The 18938-nt window shown below is 40.2% G+C and overlaps 2 protein-coding genes and 1 long non-coding RNA gene across 10 annotated transcripts in view; 1 reads left to right on the top strand and 2 right to left on the bottom strand.

Moving 5' to 3' along the window:
• ZNF106 (zinc finger protein 106) overlaps positions 1–13461 on the top strand; it is a 71017-nt gene extending 57556 nt beyond the window's left edge. For 2 of the 4 annotated variants that reach the window (XM_008585237.1, XM_008585236.1), the window contains 8 exons: positions 677–793; positions 3193–3384; positions 4082–4144; positions 4980–5099; positions 5632–5703; positions 8004–8075; positions 10093–10239; positions 11000–13461. In XM_008585237.1, the coding sequence (XP_008583459.1) occupies positions 677–793; positions 3193–3384; positions 4082–4144; positions 4980–5099; positions 5632–5703; positions 8004–8075; positions 10093–10239; positions 11000–11056 (840 nt within the window). In that variant the 3' untranslated portion in view covers positions 11057–13461. The remainder of the gene's footprint in view (positions 1–676; positions 794–3192; positions 3385–4081; positions 4145–4979; positions 5100–5631; positions 5704–8003; positions 8076–10092; positions 10240–10999) is intronic. The other 2 variants (XR_551417.1, XR_551418.1) reach the window with 2 other exon arrangements.
• A 907-nt stretch (positions 13462–14368) lies between these two features.
• Positions 14369–15295, bottom strand: LOC103600899. The gene is made up of 2 exons (XR_551416.1): positions 14918–15295; positions 14369–14719 (listed from the first exon to the last, which is right to left on the bottom strand). It is a non-coding gene; the product is annotated as an uncharacterized LOC103600899 (long non-coding RNA).
• A 522-nt stretch (positions 15296–15817) lies between these two features.
• CAPN3 (calpain 3, (p94)) overlaps positions 15818–18938 on the bottom strand; it is a 60933-nt gene continuing 57812 nt past the window's right edge. For all 5 annotated transcript variants that reach the window (XM_008585231.1, XM_008585234.1, XM_008585232.1 and 2 more), the window contains 7 exons: positions 18658–18715; positions 18508–18572; positions 17969–18037; positions 17799–17877; positions 17482–17598; positions 16798–16856; positions 15818–16428 (listed from right to left, as the gene is read on the bottom strand). In XM_008585231.1, coding sequence (XP_008583453.1) covers positions 16402–16428; positions 16798–16856; positions 17482–17598; positions 17799–17877; positions 17969–18037; positions 18508–18572; positions 18658–18715 — 474 coding nt within the window. In that variant the 3' untranslated portion in view covers positions 15818–16401. The remainder of the gene's footprint in view (positions 16429–16797; positions 16857–17481; positions 17599–17798; positions 17878–17968; positions 18038–18507; positions 18573–18657; positions 18716–18938) is intronic.

The following is an 18938-nucleotide window of genomic DNA, read 5'->3' as shown; positions in this document are numbered from 1 at the left end:
CTTTCCTTTCCTTTCCTTTCCTTTCCTTTCCTTTCCTTTCCTTTCCTTTCCTTTCCTTTCCTTTCCTTTCCTTTCCTTTCCTTTCCTTTCCCTTCCTTCCTTCCTTCCTTCCTTCCTTCCTTCCTTCCTTCCTTCCTTCCTCTTCCTTCCTCTTCCTTCCTCTTCCTTCCTCTTCCTTCACTTCCTTCACTTCCTTACTTATTGTAATTATGGCCTAGCTAACCTAGTACCAGTTTGAAGAAGACATTTAGGAGCTATTGAAATAGGGAATCCATTGCAGGAAAGCACATATTTGATTAGTGCATTTATCAAATATCCAACTATAATCCCCATTTTCCATTTTAGATCCCAAATAGAGCATTCTCATTTATCTTTGGCCACTTAAGAGGCTGAAACCCAACTCATAGTGTCTTTTGAAGAATTTTTACATTCTAAATTAGAAAAATGGGTAACGTTATTAGAGCTTATATTTGTTTTCATTATTACCTAGCTTGGGTGTCCTTCGCCTCATATTTCAAAGGGGGAAAAGGTCTAGGATAGTCCTCTACAAAGGAGAGGATGCCATGTTTTCTTATAAGAATTATTTTAAACTCTGCTTTCAGGAATTTTCAGGAATTCTTTTCACATCTCATTTGCCACTAGCCTCTACTGATTAGATGTTGTGTACTTTTGTCAGACCCAAGAGTGTGTGGAGCAGTTACAGCTAGAAGACCGGGTTCTCTGCCTTCATAGTAGATGGCGAATACTCTATGCAGGACTGGCAAATGGCACTGTGGTCACCTTCAATATAAAGGTTGGTAGTTGGGGGAAAGAAGGCTGAATCCCCATGCCACTTGAAAATGGTATGAGCATGTGTGGGAAGAAGTAGCTGACGGGCATTTTTCCATTTTGTGGAGCAACAGAATTAGCTGCTACTCAAAAACTATTATCTTCTGATGTAAGTGAAACAGGATCGTCCATGCTATTTGCTTAGACTCAGATGTGCCAGGACTAAAATGTAACTCTGCTAAATTAAACCAGGCCTGAAGACTTGGGGCCAAATAATGAGTCACAGTTTAAACCAGTCTGTCTCTTTTTAAGAATGATAGATGAAAAATGAACTTAAATTCCTTTGAGTATGACATTGTGTGGTTTGGAACTGATTCAGGGTTTCATGAGGGTGGCCTGTTCTCTAAGGTGAACTAAGTCAGAGGTTTGTCTTAATGCCCATGTGGCCTCATTTCTTTCCTAACCAAAAGATAAATTCATTTGTTGAGCACACCTTTATTGAGCCTCTGTTATGTGCTAGGCCTCAGGGTAAGGTTTAGGAAGTTCTCGATGGTCCTTTGTGCTTTGTTAAAGTAGTTGGACTTCATCTTGTTGGCTTTAAAGTATGAGAGACATCCAATTTGTATTTTACAAAAAAATCACTATGGCGTTGATGAGATTGGGAGAGATTGATATTAGTAGAGGCAGGGAGATCATTTAGAAGGCTTTGTAATGGAAGCTGACATGAAAGGTTAGACTAAGGATGAAGAGAAGGGAATGGACGAAAGACATCTAAAAGATGGAATTGAAAGATTTGATTACTAAGGTGTAGCACCATATCCCCTGGTCATCTTTTAACAGTATGTGAGAATTTTTACTATTACAGTATCATTTATATGGTAAATTCTACCTGGAACTACTATAAGGGATGCAATAAAATAAGTCATGGTTTCTGCCTTCAAAGAGCTTAAAATTAAGTTAAAATCGAGCACATGTAATCAAAACAGTATGTGAGAATTTTTACTATTACAGTATCATTTATATGGTAAATTCTACCTGGAACTGCTATAAGGGATGCAATAAAATAAGTCATGGTTTCTGCCTTCAAAGAGCTTAAAATTAAGTTAAAATCGAGCACATGTAATCAGGTTCCAGTTTATTTGGTCCGTTTGATATGAATAGATCACAGAAGGGTAATTAGTGAAGATTTTTGCATTCTGGATGCAAAGTACTAACAGCCTGATTAGATTGGATTGAGCTAATAAGAGTAGAGAAGGAGTAAATTGAAAATATTTTAATGGATGAAACTTGATAAATACATAATTCTCTTTTCTTCTTTGAGATTAGTGTTATCAAAGTAGACAGAAGTTAGGAGCAAGACTTCTGAGGCAAGATGATGACAAGAAATTCAAATGGAAATGTTCTTTAAATGGTTGAAAAGCCCTGGAAAAGATGGACCTAGAGACAGAGATTTGAGAATCTCTGCATTGATGTGAATTTTGAAGATTAGGGATGGGCTTTTTCTGGTTTGCTCATACTCCTAGAATTTAGTGCTCTGGGGTCTCAACAGAAACCAGGACTGTTTCCTGGGCCTATCCACTGTTGGGTCCTGAATGCCAATCTGTCCATCACCCTAGCACTTCGGGATGGCTGAAATCATTGTCAGCTCTATAGGCTCCCAGCTGCTTAGTTTTCTGGGAGTTTTACTCCACACAAGCACCTAAAGTACCTTTTAAAAGGTTTTGTGGAAGTGGGACCCTTTATGAACAAGATTGGTGAGAGAATAAGGGAAACAAGTCTAAAATGTGAGATAAAAACAAGTTGTGGGATTCAGGATATGACCATGCCACTCTGATATAAAGGCTTCCATAGTCCACTAAATGTCATGAGAGATGCTATAAAACCAGAGGTCAGAATAACATCAGAATGACAAAAAGAGGATTTGAGATTCTTATTGAAGTTATCTAGGAGGGTTCTCAATAGAGATTTCTGGAAACAGCATGACAAATAGATCACATAAATTTTGGATGATAAAAAACAGTAGAAAAGTTCCTGGGTCTTCGGCAGGGAAAATGTACTAGAATATGAAAAAAAGATTGATCCTACATTGATCTACATTATCATTAACTTAAGGTAAGTGAAAAAGGACATACAAAGGAACCAATTTCTAATTACGATCAGGATAGTGTAGGTTGAAGTTATAAATTAGCTTATAATGTAAGAGTTTCCCACACTAGATGAAGGAAGGTGGAGGTCATGAACACAACAAAGAGGGTTGGTGTGAGAATGGCAGAGGTTGGGAAGTTAATGATGCAGAGCAGGCATGAGAATTTGAGAACAGGTAATAGAACCAAGAGTTTGTACCAAGGTAATAATTCGTTAGTTGATTTTAAGGTTTCCCAGGTAAGTTGCTTTTACTTTATGTAATGGTGGCTTATTTTTCAGAACAATAAACGACTTGAAATCTTTGAATGCCACGGCCCTCGGGCAGTCAGCTGTCTTGCCACAGCTCAGGAAGGTGCCCGGAAGCTGCTGGTTGTGGGATCTTATGACTGTACCATTAGTGTACGTGATGCACGAAATGGACTGCTCCTCAGAACTCTGGAGGGCCATAGCAAAACCATTCTTTGCATGAAGGCAAGTATAATATAAGAGAACAGGAGTTGTCTGACACAAATAGAAGGTTTTGAATGGCATTTCCCGTGTTATCTAATGCATTATTGAGAACACAGCCATCTTGAACAGAGCAAAGAGATTGCAATCCTTTATGCCTGGGTAACCAAGTGATCTACAATTTTTTAATATATTAACTGAAAAACAGTGAGTTTATTTTATTGCAGAATGTGGGTATATGCTAATGCCCTTCTAGGCTACTTCATAATCATTCTGGAGAGGTAACGTAATTGTCAATTCATCAGAGTACCTGGTGGTACGGCTTAAGTTTCAGTTGAGAAAATCTGAGAAACTTATTACAGGTTGGGCATCCCTAATGTGAAAATCCATAATGCTCCAAAATGCAAAACTTTTGAGTGCTAACATGATGCTCAAAAGAAATGCTCACTAGAGCATTTTGGATTTTGGATTTTCAGCTTAGGGATGCTCAATCAGTTATGTATCTGCAAATATTCCAAAATCTGAAAAAAGTCTGAAGTTTGAAACACTTCTGGACTCAAATATTTCAGATAATGGGTACTTAATATGTATTTTATGTTTAGTATTTTATACTCACCACAAAACAGGATGGAAATCAGAATTCACCAACTGTGTGGTATAAGTTACAGAGGAAACTGAGAACTTTATACAGAATCTAACTCATTGAATTATTTTCTTTTAGGTGGTGAATGACCTTGTGTTTAGTGGCTCCAGTGATCAGTCAGTCCATGCCCACAACATTCATGTAAGCCATGTTGGTATAGTGTAAAGAAATATTAAATAGAATGGTGATTAAAGATTGAAGGTTTCCTCAGACCTCTTGCAATTTAAATTAAGCCCTTTATCCAGGGAAAGGATTAATAATCCCTATGCATAAGCTCTTGGATGATATTAGGAAACCTAGAAATTCTGCCCTCATCAAAATTTGCAATGGGGGACAGCCTCAAAGTTTATGTAAGGTTTAGTTTGAACGCCTCATTTAAACTGGAGATAAATTGAGCAGCTGAGGCTCTCAGAAAGTGGATACTATACATAGTTTAAAATAGAACAAACAAAAACAACTGAGAGACTGTGCTCAGGTCATAGAGGCAACTCTCTGAGGCTCAGTTACTGGTCTGTAAACCTGGGTATAATCTCACCTGATGGACTTGTTGTCCAGATCCAGTAAAATGATAAAAGTGAAAGTATTTCAAAAGCTATAAAATATAGATAGAATTGTGGCCTTTCTGTGACGTTAGGTTCTATCAGGATACATTTATTTATTTATTTATTTAGTATAACTAACAAATGCTTGTGGGGGGGGGAGGGGCCGGCCCGTGGCTCACTCGGGAGAGTGTGGTGCTGATAACACCAAGGCCACGGGTTCGGATCCCATATAGGGATGGCCGGTTCGCTCACTGGCTGAGTGTGGTGCTGACAAATGCTTGTGGGAGTACTTCAGCTGTTAAAGTGAGTACAGCTACATGTGTATACAGGTAGCCTCAGAATTATGCCTGTTAGAATTACAGAATCATAAATCTCAAAAGTAGAGAGGAATCTTGAAAGTCAATTTAGTGACTCTTAACTCTCTTCTGACACAGACTGGGGAGCTTGTGAGGATCTATAAAGGTCACAATCATGCAGTGACTGTGGTGAATATCCTAGGAAAAGTGATGGTGACTGCTTGCCTGGATAAATTTGTTCGTGTCTATGAATTACAGGTAGAATTTAGATCCAGTATTTTGTTTGAAGTATTTGGGGAGATTGTCTATTTAGGTTTGATGGGGATTTTTGATATAGTAAGGCTGGGGTGGAACCCAGGAATCTGCATTTTCACAAGCACCCTCAGTAAATGAAATAGCTGGCCCATGGATTGACTACACTTTCAGAAACATTGCTCTGAGATATTTGGTCAGGCTTATGGGTGTCAAAATTTAAATGGTTTCTGGAGAGCAACTCCAGACTCTTAAAACCTATGTAGTTCTATTTATATGCAATTTCAAATTTAAGACTTTTTTTACTAAAGAAATTGGTTTTGTTATCTCTAATTACCAGCCCTCCACCCCTGTCTCCCCTCCCTTCCTCATTAGAAAGGCTGCCATTAGATTATATTTTTGTTAGAATGCTATAGATACTTCAACTTAGTGCCTCAGGTATAGTTTTAAACCTGCCAAAGGCCCTCAGGGACTATGCATATTAAACATCACATCTAAATAACCTTAATTCGCTGTCTACTTTTTTCTTTTGCCCAAGTCCCATGATCGATTGCAAGTTTATGGAGGACACAAAGACATGATTATGTGTATGACCATCCATAAAAGTATGGTGAGTGTTATTTGTCATGTCAGATATTTAACTTTAAGAGTGTTTGCTAAAAATTCTGTATATGTGGGGATTTCAAAACATTTGTGGAAAAATGGAATTAAAAGATAAAAATAAAAAATATAAACTTTATTTTTCAATGTAAGCTCCATCAAGTTTGAGACACTTTTGTAAGCGATGATACCAGCCATTCGGTTCATCCCTGAAGTACTAAAAGTCCTGGGAACTTAACCATGTCAGTGTAGTCTTTTTTTACATTATTAACTAAAGAAAAATGGGTGCCTTTTAAATATTTTTTAAGATTAGGAAACAAAAAGAAGTCAGATTGGGCCGGCCCGGTGGCACACTGGAGAGTGCGCCACTTGGGAGCGCGGCGGCGCTCCCGCCGAGGGTTCGGATCCCATGTGGAGACCGGTTCCCGCTCACTGGCTGAGCGTGGTGCGGGCACAACACCGAGGGTTGCGATCCCGTTACCGGTCAGTAAAAAAGACAAAAAGGGGAAAAAAAAAAAAAAGTCAGATGGAGCCAAATCAGGACTGTAAGATGGATGCTTAATGATTTCCCATTGAAACTCTCACAAAATTGTCCTTGTTTGATGAAAGGAATGAGCCAGGAGCATTGTCATGGTGGAGAAGGCCTCTGCTGAAGCTTTCCTGGGCATTTTTCTGCTAAGGTTTGGCTAACTTTGTCCAAACACTCTCATAATAAGCAGATGTTATCGTTCTTTGGCCTTCCAGAAAGTCAGCAAGCAAAATGCCTTAAGCATTCTGAAAAACTATTGCCATGACATTTGCTCTTTGCTTTTGCTTTGACTAGACCACTTCCAGCTCTTGGTAGCCATTGCTTTGATGGTGCTTTGTCTTCAGGATCATGGTTGTAAAGCCATGTTTCATCTCCTATTCTAATTCTTGGAAGAAATGCTTCAGGATCTTGATCCACTTGTTTAAAATTTCCATTGAAAGCTCTGCTCTCATCTGCAGCTGATCTGGGTGCAACAGTTTTGGCACCCACGGAACAGAAAGTTTGCTCAACTAATTTTTCATTTGGAATTGTTTAATGAACCAGTGTAGATGTCTGTGGTAGATATCTGTGATTTTGGCTACTGTTTCTGCTGTTAATCGTTGGTCCTTTTCAATTAGGGCACAAAAAAGATTAATTTTTTCCTCACAAATTGATATGGATGGTCTGCCACTGCAAGCTTTGTCTTCAACATCATCTCATCCTCTCTTAAAATGAGTTATCCATTTGTAAACTGCTGATTTCTTTGGGGCATTGTCCCCACAAACTTTTTGTAAAGCATCAATAATTTCACCGGGCTTCCACCCAAGCTTCACCATACATTTGATGTTTGTTCTTGATTCAATTTAGCAGAATCCATGTTGCTCTGAGAGGGGCTTTTTTCAAACTGACGTCTTATCCTTCTTAGTGCCTCAAACTAGATCCTGTTCAGACATGTTACAAGAAGTTGGTCCAAGTTTATTTTGATGCAAAAGTTTTTGAAATCATGTATAATTTTTTCATAATACACATTTTCCGTGAGCTTTTTGAAGACCCCTCATACTGATAATGTTTCTACTTGTCATGACCAAATGTGACATGTTTCTGATATGCCTCATTATGGAATGCCTTTGTATCACTTGCCCTAATAATAGTGAGAAGTAACCCAGTGAGATTGTTGAATATTCCATTTCCTATTAATAGCTAAAATAATTACAATAAAAATCTAATAGCACCATTAAATAGAAGGTAAATTTAAGATTTTTCAAAAAATTGAGTGGTGCTTTTTCCAGAGACATTAATAATCTGAATAGAACATTGAAATGGAGTCAGGAGATTTGGCCAGTGTTGCATAGTTACAGTAGACCTAAAAGTAGAAGGTAACTCATTTAACTCTGCTAAGCCTTGGTTTATTTTATTTTTAAGTTATCGGATTGAACCAGAATGGATATTTTTCAAACTCTGAGCAGTAAAATCCTTTCTTTCAATGAAATACAAATGCTTAGTATATAATACCCGATAAAAGCCAGAGCTACACTAGTTAAAAGTGAGTGCTTCCAAACCCTGCCACTCCTGCTCTCAGCCGTGGCCTCAGGAGTGTCTCTCTAAGTAGCACAGCTTCAAAGTGTCTAAACTAGAAAATCTAGAAAGTGCTTTCCGATTCTAGCACTCTGGAGCTCATTTTGGTTCATGTTTGTGTTTTTTTATTATGACCACTGAAAGTAGATTTAACTCTTACTTTGAGGGTGTTTTGTAGTTTGTGTGTGTGTGTATTTTGATCTGATATCATAAACCTCTTTCTCCAGATTTATACTGGCTGTTATGATGGCAGTATACAGGCTGTGAGGCTAAATCTGATGCAGAACTACCGCTGTTGGGTAAGGAGTAAAACTGTTCTTGTCACCAAGAGTTACTTAACCCTGGGCTAAGTAAATTTACAGGTCTTTATTATCATCAGTTTAGCATTTTAATATTTGCACATCTACTTTATGCCTTCTGCTGTAGGAAAAGGAATCTTATTTTTTGAAACTGTACATAAAATGCTCTTATAGTTTAATGAAATGTCTATTTTAGGATTAGATATGAAGTATATTTAAATACATTAAATATCGTCTACTCAGAGGTTGTCTGCTAGGTGGTTTTTGTTTTATTATAATATCAATATATGCTTACAAAAATCTCAAAAATACTCAAGTATATGACATAAAAGGTGCTTATTTTTGTGACCTGCCCCCTCTACTACACCCACTCCTTAGAAAGTAAAAGTATTAATGGTTTGGTTTATGTCCTCATTTATTTTTGAGAAATAGGCAAATAAAAATTTATAGTCTTGAAGTTCTAAACCTTAGTTCATGGGGCAGAATTGTGTGGTTTTTAATTTGGGGTGGGGGCTGATGATTAACCCTTAAAACTGTCACACTATTCTTTATAAGCCTTAATTTTTTTCATCAGTTCTAATATTTGTAGTGACCAAAGAAAAATTTATGGCACTGAATTTCTTTTCCCTAAAACCCTAACCTCCTTTTTAGCATTGATGGGATAAACTTGACACTCCCTATTTTTAGATTTGATTTTAGGCTTGTCCACAGTCTAATTACTTTTCACCTTTTACACATTACTGTCTTTGCTTTTAAGTCTTCTCAGTGAAGGCAAGCAAAAACAGGATCCAGAATACACAAATAGAATTTATCTAGAAAAATGGGGGAAATACCTTGTTGTTTTAAAGGTAGAGGGATGGGATAGTGCTGACAGAGGAAAAACTCAAATTTGCATTATTTTTTAGAAATGTACGTGTTAGAATTAGAATCACATGGTTTATTACAAACAAGCCTATAGGGAAAAAGCCAAGACAAAGAGTCTATATTTTCTGACTAATACATGAAATTGAGTCACATTTAAAAGTAAAGTTACCATTTAAAAAAAAAAAAAGTAGGGCCGGCCCGGCGCCTATAGGGAAAAAGCCAAGACAAAGAGTCTATATTTTCTGACTAATACATGAAATTGAGTCACATTTAAAAGTAAAGTTACCATTTAAAAAAAAAAAAAGTAGGGCCGGCCCGGCGGCACACTGCTACAGTGCGCCGCTTGTGAGCGCTGCGGCGCTCCCGCCGAGGGTTCGGATCCCACATACAGACTGGCCGCTCACTGGCTGAGCGAGGTGTGGGTGCAACACCGAGGGTTGTGATCCCGTTGCCGGTCCCGGTCCGGTACGGGTGCAACACTGAGTGTTGCGATCCGTTGCCGGTCCCGGTCCGGTACGGGTGCAACACTGAGTGTTGCGATCCGTTGCCGGTCACGAAAAAAGACAAAAAGGAAAAAAAAAAAGTAGGTAGATTGTGATTCAAATGATAAAGGTTGTGAGTTAAGTCAGGCTTCCATGGCAAACACACTTCTGTACAATGTAGAAATATTTCTACAAATGTAGTTTTCTTTATTAGACATTTTTATTTTCAAGTTTACAGTTCTTAGGATTGTTTAAAATAACCCTTTCAGTATTATAGGAAAGCTCTTGGCCTTTTGTAATAAATGGACTAAGATAGAAACTCTATTTTATGATGGTAAGGTAAAGAATAAGAAAGCTTTTAACTGAATTTTATGATAATTTATTTATAAATATTTGTAATCTTTTCCTTATCTGTCTCACAAGATGTAATGGCTACCTTAGTGGTTTGCTTTCTCAAAATACCAAAGTTTTAAAAGACTTTCCAGTGTTTTCAAGGTTCTTCATTATATTGATAATTTGGTTGCCTCTGGCGTTATTTTCTCACCAAGAATAAATTAAAGAATAAAGGGCTTGCTTTTTGCTTCCACAGTATTTATGGAATATGAGTAAGAGATGTTTTGATTGCATGTTTACTCTTTTTAACCTAGTCCCCTGATTCTCTTTCTTTACAGTGGCATGGGTGCTCTCTTATATTTGGCGTTGTAGATCATTTAAAACAACACTTGCTGACTGACCACACTAATCCAAACTTTCAGACTCTGAAATGTCGCTGGAAGAACTGTGATGCTTTTTTCACTGCTAGGAAAGGATCCAAACAGGTACAGCATTTGGACTTGAGGTTAACCTGGGGTTCATTAGACTGCTCAGAGCAGGAGCTGGCAAGCCTTTTCTTCTTTATTAGAATGTTCAGAATTGCAATAAATATGGAAGGCCTAGGGATTTTTCTGTAAGTTTAGAGATTTGGGGGAATAGCTTAATGAGTTTTCAGATAATGAATTAGGTAGTTTTTGAGAAAGAGCCTAAATAGAATGTTTTTAGGTGTTTCAAATTCAGTAACTGAGGGCCCGCCCGTGGCTCACTCGGGAGAGTACAGTACTGATAACACCAAGGCCATGGGTTCGGATTCTATATAGGGATGGTTTTTGAGAAAGAGCCTAAATAGAATGTTTTTAGGTGTTTCAAATTCAGTAACTGAGGGCCAGCCCGTGGCTCACTCGGGAGAGTACAGTACTGATAACACCAAGGCCATGGGTTCGGATTCTATATAGGGATTGACGGTTCACTCACTGGCTGAGTGTGGTGCTGACAATACCAAGGCAAGGGTTAAGATCCCCTTACCGGTCATCTTTTAAAAAAAAAAAAAAAATTCAGTAACTGAACCTAGAAGTTTATTACAGTGCTCTTCTAAGACAAGAACTTGTCTTTAAGTGCATAACCTCATGTAAATTAGCTGGCTCCTAACCGCCTTTTACGGATGGGTCCTAGATAGAAAGTATTCATATGACTTTCCTTGGCTTTGACTTTTTCCTGTCCTACTCCCAACATTTCTCTCATGGGGCCTTTTCCCTTTTTTCCTAGGATGCTACAGGACACATTGAAAGACATGCTGAAGATGACAGCAAAATTGATTCATGAAGTTTTTTGCCTCCCATGTTGGGAAGTCATTAGTTGAACTATTTTCACATGGGCCCCTTATGCAGGCCACTCTCTTCCCTTCCCCAATGAAGCTAGGAAGGAGAAAGTGGTTACTAGCTTAAGTCTGGGCATAAGTCTGGGCAGCTTATCACTAGCATAAGTCTGGGCAGCTCTATGGGTTGATAGGTTACGTTTTAAGTTCTTGCTGGAGGTTTTAAACAGTCAAATTTAAACAAATTTTAAGGAACCATACTTCTCTGGGACAGCATGACATATAATGATTTATGCTACTAGCATTCTCCAGATGTTTATAAAAGATACAAATTTTAATTGGTTACCCAGTTTGATCCTAATCATATGTATATTTTATTGATTTCAGTTTATGATTTTTAGTTTATATTTTTATGATGGTTTAAACCTGTAGTCAGGCTTTTAGGTACAAGTTTGTTCAAATGCTAAATTTTCAGGATTAGTTTTAATTTCTCCAATTGTAATGACTGGGTATTTAAATTGGAAGCAAATAGCTTCCTTTCTTAACAATTATATGCGGCATGTTTTTCACTATTCTCTTGCTTTGTAGATGGACAGAGCTGGCTTTAAATGCTAAAGGACACAGTAGACTTTTGACAAACAGCATGGTTACTCTACAGACTGTATTTTAGGAATTCAGAAAGCAAATTACATAGTAAGTCCTTACAGACACCACTTCCTGATGAACCTCTGTGCAAGTTTGGATAGAGTGCTCGGTGTGAGAGGCAGCACATAGACCTAATGTCTACCTTTAAATTTTGCTGTTAGACCTGGGCACTCACTGCTGCAGATATTGTCAGGCTGTTTGAACTGGAGATGAGCCTTTAACTCCCCTTCCAGTTTCTCATTCTCCAAGCCTGATGTGAGTTTGAACCTTTTGGCTTGCTCCATTGCCAGCCCCCATCTCTCTCGCTGTCTAGCTGTGCCAGGACCACTAGCAGTTATCAAGTCCTTTGGGCTCACAGGGTGCTTCCCACCCACCTGCAGCACTGAGATGGGGAGGTTAGAATAAAGCATCTGAATACGGTTTTTAGGGCCTCAAGCAGGCTTTCTAGAGACTTCTTTCTGAAACCAATGTCTTTGCCTTCACCTCCCCTTAAGCTGGAAAAGAAATGTGGAGTATGGTGAAGGGAAAGACTCTACCTGTCTGTTGAGAACAGTCAAATTAACAAAGCCTTAGTGAGACCGCTTTGTTTTTGGATTTTCTTTGGACTCTTATGAGTAAAACTGTAGAAGTGTTGCTTTACAACCTTTTGTTTCTGGATCTTCAAAACTCTGATTCTTCAGAGAGGTAGAGAGAAGAAGGGGGAGGAGCCCAGTACCACATGCCAACCTTCAGGATGTGACTCTTAACGTTTTCTAGGATTGCAGAGCATCCAGATTTATCCCCACCCCTGCTAGTGCACACACATCTACTTACATGTCTTCCCTCAAGCTCTAGGGCAGGTGGACTTCACTGAGGGTTCATTGATAGGCTTCAAGAGGGTCTGCAACCCCCCTGAAATTGTATGTAGGCTAAGTATGTGTCCTTTTTTTTTTCCAGGAAAGGCTCCAGTGGTTCTTACTGGATCCAAAAACTGTTAAGAACTAACCTAGGAGCTACTACTAGATGATGAATGACCCCACAGGCTGTTTACTTCTGTCCTTGTGAGTGGGAAAATTATTTTAACCACATTGTGGAGATTTGCATGATGCTTAAGAGAGAACAGAGAAGATCTTGTTGCATAAAGTGTATTTGTGCTGTTTCTGTATGAGATTAAGAAGCTTTTCCAAAACACCTTTCACCCCCATTTCTTGTAAGGGTGACCAGAGAAACCAAGCTGTTCTGTGAATTTGGGAATTTTGATTTCCCAGGAAAGTACATTTGGATATATTGCTAAACCTGGCATTTTTCTCTGGGCTATAGGGAAGCTATATTTCCATGTTGGCTGTTGCATAGGTGCCTCCTGTCCTGCCCAAGGATATGTCTGAAAAGATGAGAGTGGTGGAGCCTTTGTACAGCAGGAAAGGGGTATGTGCGGTGTTGGGAAGTAGTGGGGAACTTTTGAGGGTATTACAGACTGATAGAATCAGTAAGAACTATGATTTGGGTTTAGCTTTGGTAGAATCATGTGCATATATCTTCCTCTCTGTGTGCGTGTGTGAAAATTCCTTTGTATCTGTGTACACGTAGGCACCTATACTTGTAATGTTTTTCTTCATTTCATGAAAGTTTTCTTTGAAGCAGTGGCAATGTCTTTGTTTCAAGGACACCTGAAATTCTTTTAACACCAAGTTAGTGTGTTATCCAGAATGAACCATCCTAGCCCTTTGTTCAGAAATAAAGGGACCATAAGCATCATGGCTGCTTATGGTTATGTGTCATCACTTTTAAATGTCTTGAAAGTTGGCTGTTTTTTAAGTCTTCTGCAATGTCATGACTGATTATAGCCCTCTGTTTCCCCTCAGAGAAGAGGTGTGGATCAGGGAGGTGTGTTGATTGTCATTTGTAGAACCTTAATGAAAGGAAGAAATTATTGGGCCAGCCTGTGGCTCACTTGGGAGAGTGTGGTGCTGATAACACCAAGGCCAAGGGTTCGGATCCCTATATAGGGATGGCCGGTTAGCTCACTGGCTGAGCGTGGTGCTGACAACACCAAGTCAAGGGTTAAGATCCCCTTATTGGTCATCTTTTAAAGAATAAAAAAAAGAAAGAAAGAAACTATTGTATGACCTGACAAAAACCAACTCAGTACTTATTAAGTAGTTGGAGGCTATTTTTATAATGTTACTTTTGATTGTGCCTATTCTAATGGCTCAAAGCCAAGAAAACCCTAATATAAATCCTTTTGTGTGCATATGCTAGTGTTTTAATGGCAGTTCAGAGAAAATATGTCATTTCATGTTTTATGCAAGTTTTGATTAGGTTCAAAATATATTTTGGCATACTCCTCTCTCAGTTGTAATCAAACACAATGCAAACAAAACTCTAAGAACAAAGAATTATCTTGACCTGATGTTACTTGAATTTGAGAGAAAGTCATTACTTACTACTACACTCCTGCTTTTGTGGGGAAAAATTTTTTCTCCCTCAGAAGAGTTAGCAGTTGAGTGTTTAGTTCCTGACCTACCTATGATTTATAGGCAGTACTATTGCTGTTTAAGCGATTATTTGCCTTACAAAGGTTTTGTGTCTTTTTCCTTGTAGATTATACAATGGACAACTTTAGTAAGTAGGCATGTGGATGATTTGGGAATAGGTGTACACTTAGTGGAATGGTATGGTATATTTTATGGAAGAGAATTTATTGGAGGGGAGATTGAAATATATGGTAAAATGGGATTTGAATAGCACGTACTCTCTGATTTGCTCAAATAACTGCAATTTATATGCGCTTACTTATAAATTTGTTCCTAAAGGAGAATTACTAGAATTACTATGAAGGCCATGCCTACCCCATTTATAAAATAGTGGTTTCATCCCTGCCTCAAATCATCAGTATCCTCAGGGTTTAAGAGAAGTGGTCTAATGGATAGGAATAGAAGCTGTGGTGGAGGTGATTTGGGCTTTACTGAATTCCTTATGCAAGTGGATATGAAATGCTTATGTAAACCAAACTTAACTACTTATCAGACAATAACCTCTAACCTCACCTCCATCCCCAGGTATATAGCCCTCCTGGGTCATGTGGTGACTGAAGTTTCCCAGATTTGCTCTAAATTCAAGTAGTGACCCAAATGGATTGAGAAAGGACGGGGTTAAGGAGGAAAGGCTGTTGAAAAATCTTTCTCCTGTTAAAGAAGTATATGCCCTAGAGCTGCTCTAGCACCCTTGGTTTCTGATAACCTCACCTCCATCCCCAGGTATATAGCCCTCCTGGGTCATGTGGTGACTGAAGTTTCCCAAATTTGCTCTAAATTCAAGTAGTGACCCAAATGGATTGAGAAAGGACGGGGTTAAGGAGGAAAGGCTGTTGAAAAATCTTTCTCCTGTTAAAAAGAAGTATATGCCCTAGAGCTGCTCTAGCACCCTTGGTTTCTGATTTTTTTTTTTTTTTATATGGAGTATGGATTAGAAGAATGAAATCAGATTGACACTTGACTGTGGAAATGTTTATAAGCAAATAGCCTAGCCTTCTTACATTTTGGTATAAAGCTGTGAACTTCATAACTTTGTAAAGCAAGATATAAAGCAAATACAAGAGGAAAATAAAGTACTTTTACTAATTGACTGTTCACTTTGTTACCTTGTCTGCATATTCATAGTCAACCCCACATTTTTTTTTTTCCCCATGTTCACAGAGAACAAAGAGGAAAATTGGGCGGGAAAAAAAAGATGCTTATAGGTACGGTCCAGATAGTTTGGTGAACACCTACATTCAAAGGTTTGCCCCAGGTCATACAACAGATTAATTAGTGAGCAGAGGAGCTAGGATTAAATACTATTTTACTTTATTACACTCAGGTAACTGGCCCCTCCACTTATAAGTGACCAATTTATTCTTAATGTTCTACACACCAATAACTATTCCCTTTCCTTCCTTATATATCTTGGAAAGTTTCTGAATGATTCCTATGCTTAAGAAATAGCAATAGGCATGATTAAAGTAGGGTTTGGGGTTCGTTTTTGTGTGTGTTTTCCATTGTTCTATTCTGAAACTAGGGTTTTCTGTAGGTGATAGGTGAGTGTATGATTGGAAGCCATTCAGTCCTGCTGTGGCTGATATCTAAATGTGAGAAAACAAAACACAGTGGAACCAACCATACGCATGCCTTTATTTAGATCAACTTTCTTCAGAATGCAACCAGCCTTATGAGTCAGACAACCCAAAGTATCCAGCCCTTTTCCACTGAGTTAGTTTTCCCCAGAGCAGGCCCATCCTAAATCAATCAGGCAGACCAAGTGCTAGTTTGGTTACTGTCCCATGGGTGGGAGAGCATGAAGGGGATAGAGGACTCCAGTACAAAAAAGTGCTGAGTGACACTGGCAAATGCTTCTGCCAACAGCCTAGCACAAGCTAAAGACGGGAACATTTGCTTCAGAGCTGGGGCAGCTGGAATCAGAGCAAACCTCTCAGCTGGACTACAGTTAGCTGAGGCAGACACTTGCTTCGGTGTGGCAAAGCAACGAAGTTGTTCTCCATGCCTCATTGCTTTACTTAAGGGTCAGGTTGGACATGACATATCAAGCCGAGTAGGGAGTAGAGGAGGAACAAGACTGCCGAGGTGCCTGGAGGCTGGGGGACTCGGTCCTTTGAGGTAAGTGGCTCTAGCTATATTTGGTGAATTTGAAATCCTGAGTGATCCTGGATGGCCTTGGATGAGGCCAGCCTGGTTCAGGCATACATGGTGAGCTGCAGCCACTGAAAGAGGAAGTCCCAGGATCAGAATGTAGACAAGAAAAGAGAGTTTCCCAGTCCTAGAGATCTTATAGAGAAGGTGGAAAGGGACCAGTCCTCAAAATCACCAGGAAGAATTTTGAAGCAGCTGTTTTTACTGCATCCTTTCCCCCAGATCTTTCCTAGGAAGGTACTTGTTTTCCAGCATAAAGTAATTTTGGGAGCTGAGGGCCCTTTGGAGCCTTCCCCTAATGCACGTACCCTGTGAGCCCCATTCCCCACTGAGCTTCCCCTTTTCTTGGATGTGAGGAGCACACAGTGGTTCCAGTGTGCCTTGCTGAATCCTCAAATTTTAAGTTTCAGGGGGAGTGTGCTGTGTCTGTTATGCTTTACCTCTAGAACGTTGAGTTTGATGATGCCATCTCCATCCTTGTCAAATGCATTAAAAGCTCCTGTGTGGAAACAAATACCACATGTTCTCACTTATTGGTGGGAGCTAAAAATAAACGGGGGCGTGGGGAAGAAAACAACAATCACAGTTCCTTGAACTTGTTAAGACAAGTGAACAAATACCATGTTGATGGGGGCGGGGGGAGGAATCAGTAGAGGGACACAGAAATCAAGTACGCTGTATATTGATAAAAAAAATACTGTTCCTGGAAAAAGGAAAAGGTGATGGACAGTTATAGAAGTTCACTACCTACACAATTCTCATGTAAAACTTTCAATTTTAAATGTTTTATTAAAAATTACTTCCATTAAAAAAAAAAAGTGTGAAAGAATGCGTAAGCCAAAGGCCAGTTACAGGATCACTGTGCCTCCGCTGCTGTAACTTCTTAAGAGGACCATGAGCTAAGTGCTGTTCTTCAGCACAAATACCTGAAGGCAGAGTATCACCCATAACCCTCCCTTTTCCATACTAATCTGGGCCTAAAGAGGGCCTTGGCCTTTGTTCAGCCTGGACAGAGTGGATTTGGAAGATTGTCAGGCTGAGATACCTACTACCATAGCGGTCCCTGTGGGAGGCGGCTTGAAGGATCCAAGAGAGCAGAAGGGCACCCCCCCGCCATCACTTACTGAACATGCCCTCCAGCCTGACAAAGCAGCAGATGAAACTGTCGAAGTCGATGTTCATGTGTTTGTCTGCGTACCGCATGGTGATGATGTCGTAGAGCTGGCTGTTGAGGTGGAATCCTGTGGAGGGGGGTATGTTAGAGGAAGAAGTAATGTTGGAGTCCTGAGGCCTGCATCCCATTTTCCCTGCCTCTTGGCCACTCTGTGGCCTGGGAAAAGAATATGGAATACCCTTCATCCTTCCTTTCTCTAGCAGGGCCCTAGTTCCTGCTTCCACCAGCTTCTACCCACATCCCTGCCACCCCCTTTGTCCCCAGCACCTGCGTCATTGACTGCATTTCGCATCTCATAACTGTTGATGGTACCAGATTGGTCTGTGTCATAGTGTTTGAAAATTTTCTGGCAATAGAAAATTTGAGGACAGAGATCACACACTGAATCCCTGAATCGACCCCCTCCTTCACTCCCACATTTCGTTCCCTCTTCCCACCTGCCAGGCCTTAATCTTCTTCCAGAGGTGATGGAACTCTTGTAGGTTTAGCCTTCCAGAGCCATCCGTCTGGAGGAGGGAGGTCAGGGCTACAGGGCACATAGCAAAATCTCCCTGGATTTGGAGGGGCATCTAGGGGACTTCGCAGGGAGGGTGGCCCCATAGGAAGTCTCCGCCTGGGCTATGCTACCCACTGCCCTGTCTTGGTATTTAACCCTCCCCTCCACTCTTCCACCAATCAGAGTTCATGCCTACTCTATAACCTGTCTCCTAAGGACTACTTGTACTTGGGCAGGGCCCCCAGCAGGATCCCAGCCTGAGGTAAGAGCAGGATCTAGGGGTCAGTTACAACCCAATGTCCTTCCCCTCTGCCTCTAACAACCCCTTTCAGACCAGCATCAAGGATATTCTGAATCAGGATCTCCTTAAGTATTTCCTTGGGCATGAATTTGGGCCCTCTGCCTGACTGGGCACCCCTCATTGTCCTGGCCCCCGTGGGCTGATGACGGAGGGTCAGGAAGGGGTGACAGAAAGGATACATCCATGAGAGCAATCATGCTACGGCAGGACTCCAGCGTGAACCCCTGCGTCTTCAGTTCCTTATCTGGGGGGATGGAGAAGACTGAGGAGCTGCCTTTGGGCGGCCACAGCCCTCTGCCCATCCCCCACGTCTGGTTTGACCCGCTCACGTCTGTTCACAACTGTGTTAAGGACACTCTTGAGCTCATCTGCACAGATCTCCATGTCCTGGGGAGGGAAGGAGAAGAGAGTCACAGCTCAAGAATACAGCAGCTGATAGAGCAAATGCTTTGCCAAACAAATCCCAGCTGCCCACGTTTGTTATAAATCCCTGTCGGTGCTCTTCTGTCATGGGAAGCTGGGGCTTTTCTGAGGAGGACAGGGACAGATTCCACCCTCAGCTGTGCAGACTGCAGTGGGCAGCTTGGAGCAAAATGGCCACCCAGTGGAT

Source organism: Galeopterus variegatus, unplaced genomic scaffold, assembly GCF_000696425.1.
Source record: "Galeopterus variegatus unplaced genomic scaffold, G_variegatus-3.0.2 Scaffold3504, whole genome shotgun sequence".
NCBI lineage: Eukaryota > Metazoa > Chordata > Mammalia > Dermoptera > Cynocephalidae > Galeopterus > Galeopterus variegatus.
This window is presented reverse-complemented; position numbering and strand designations above follow the sequence as displayed.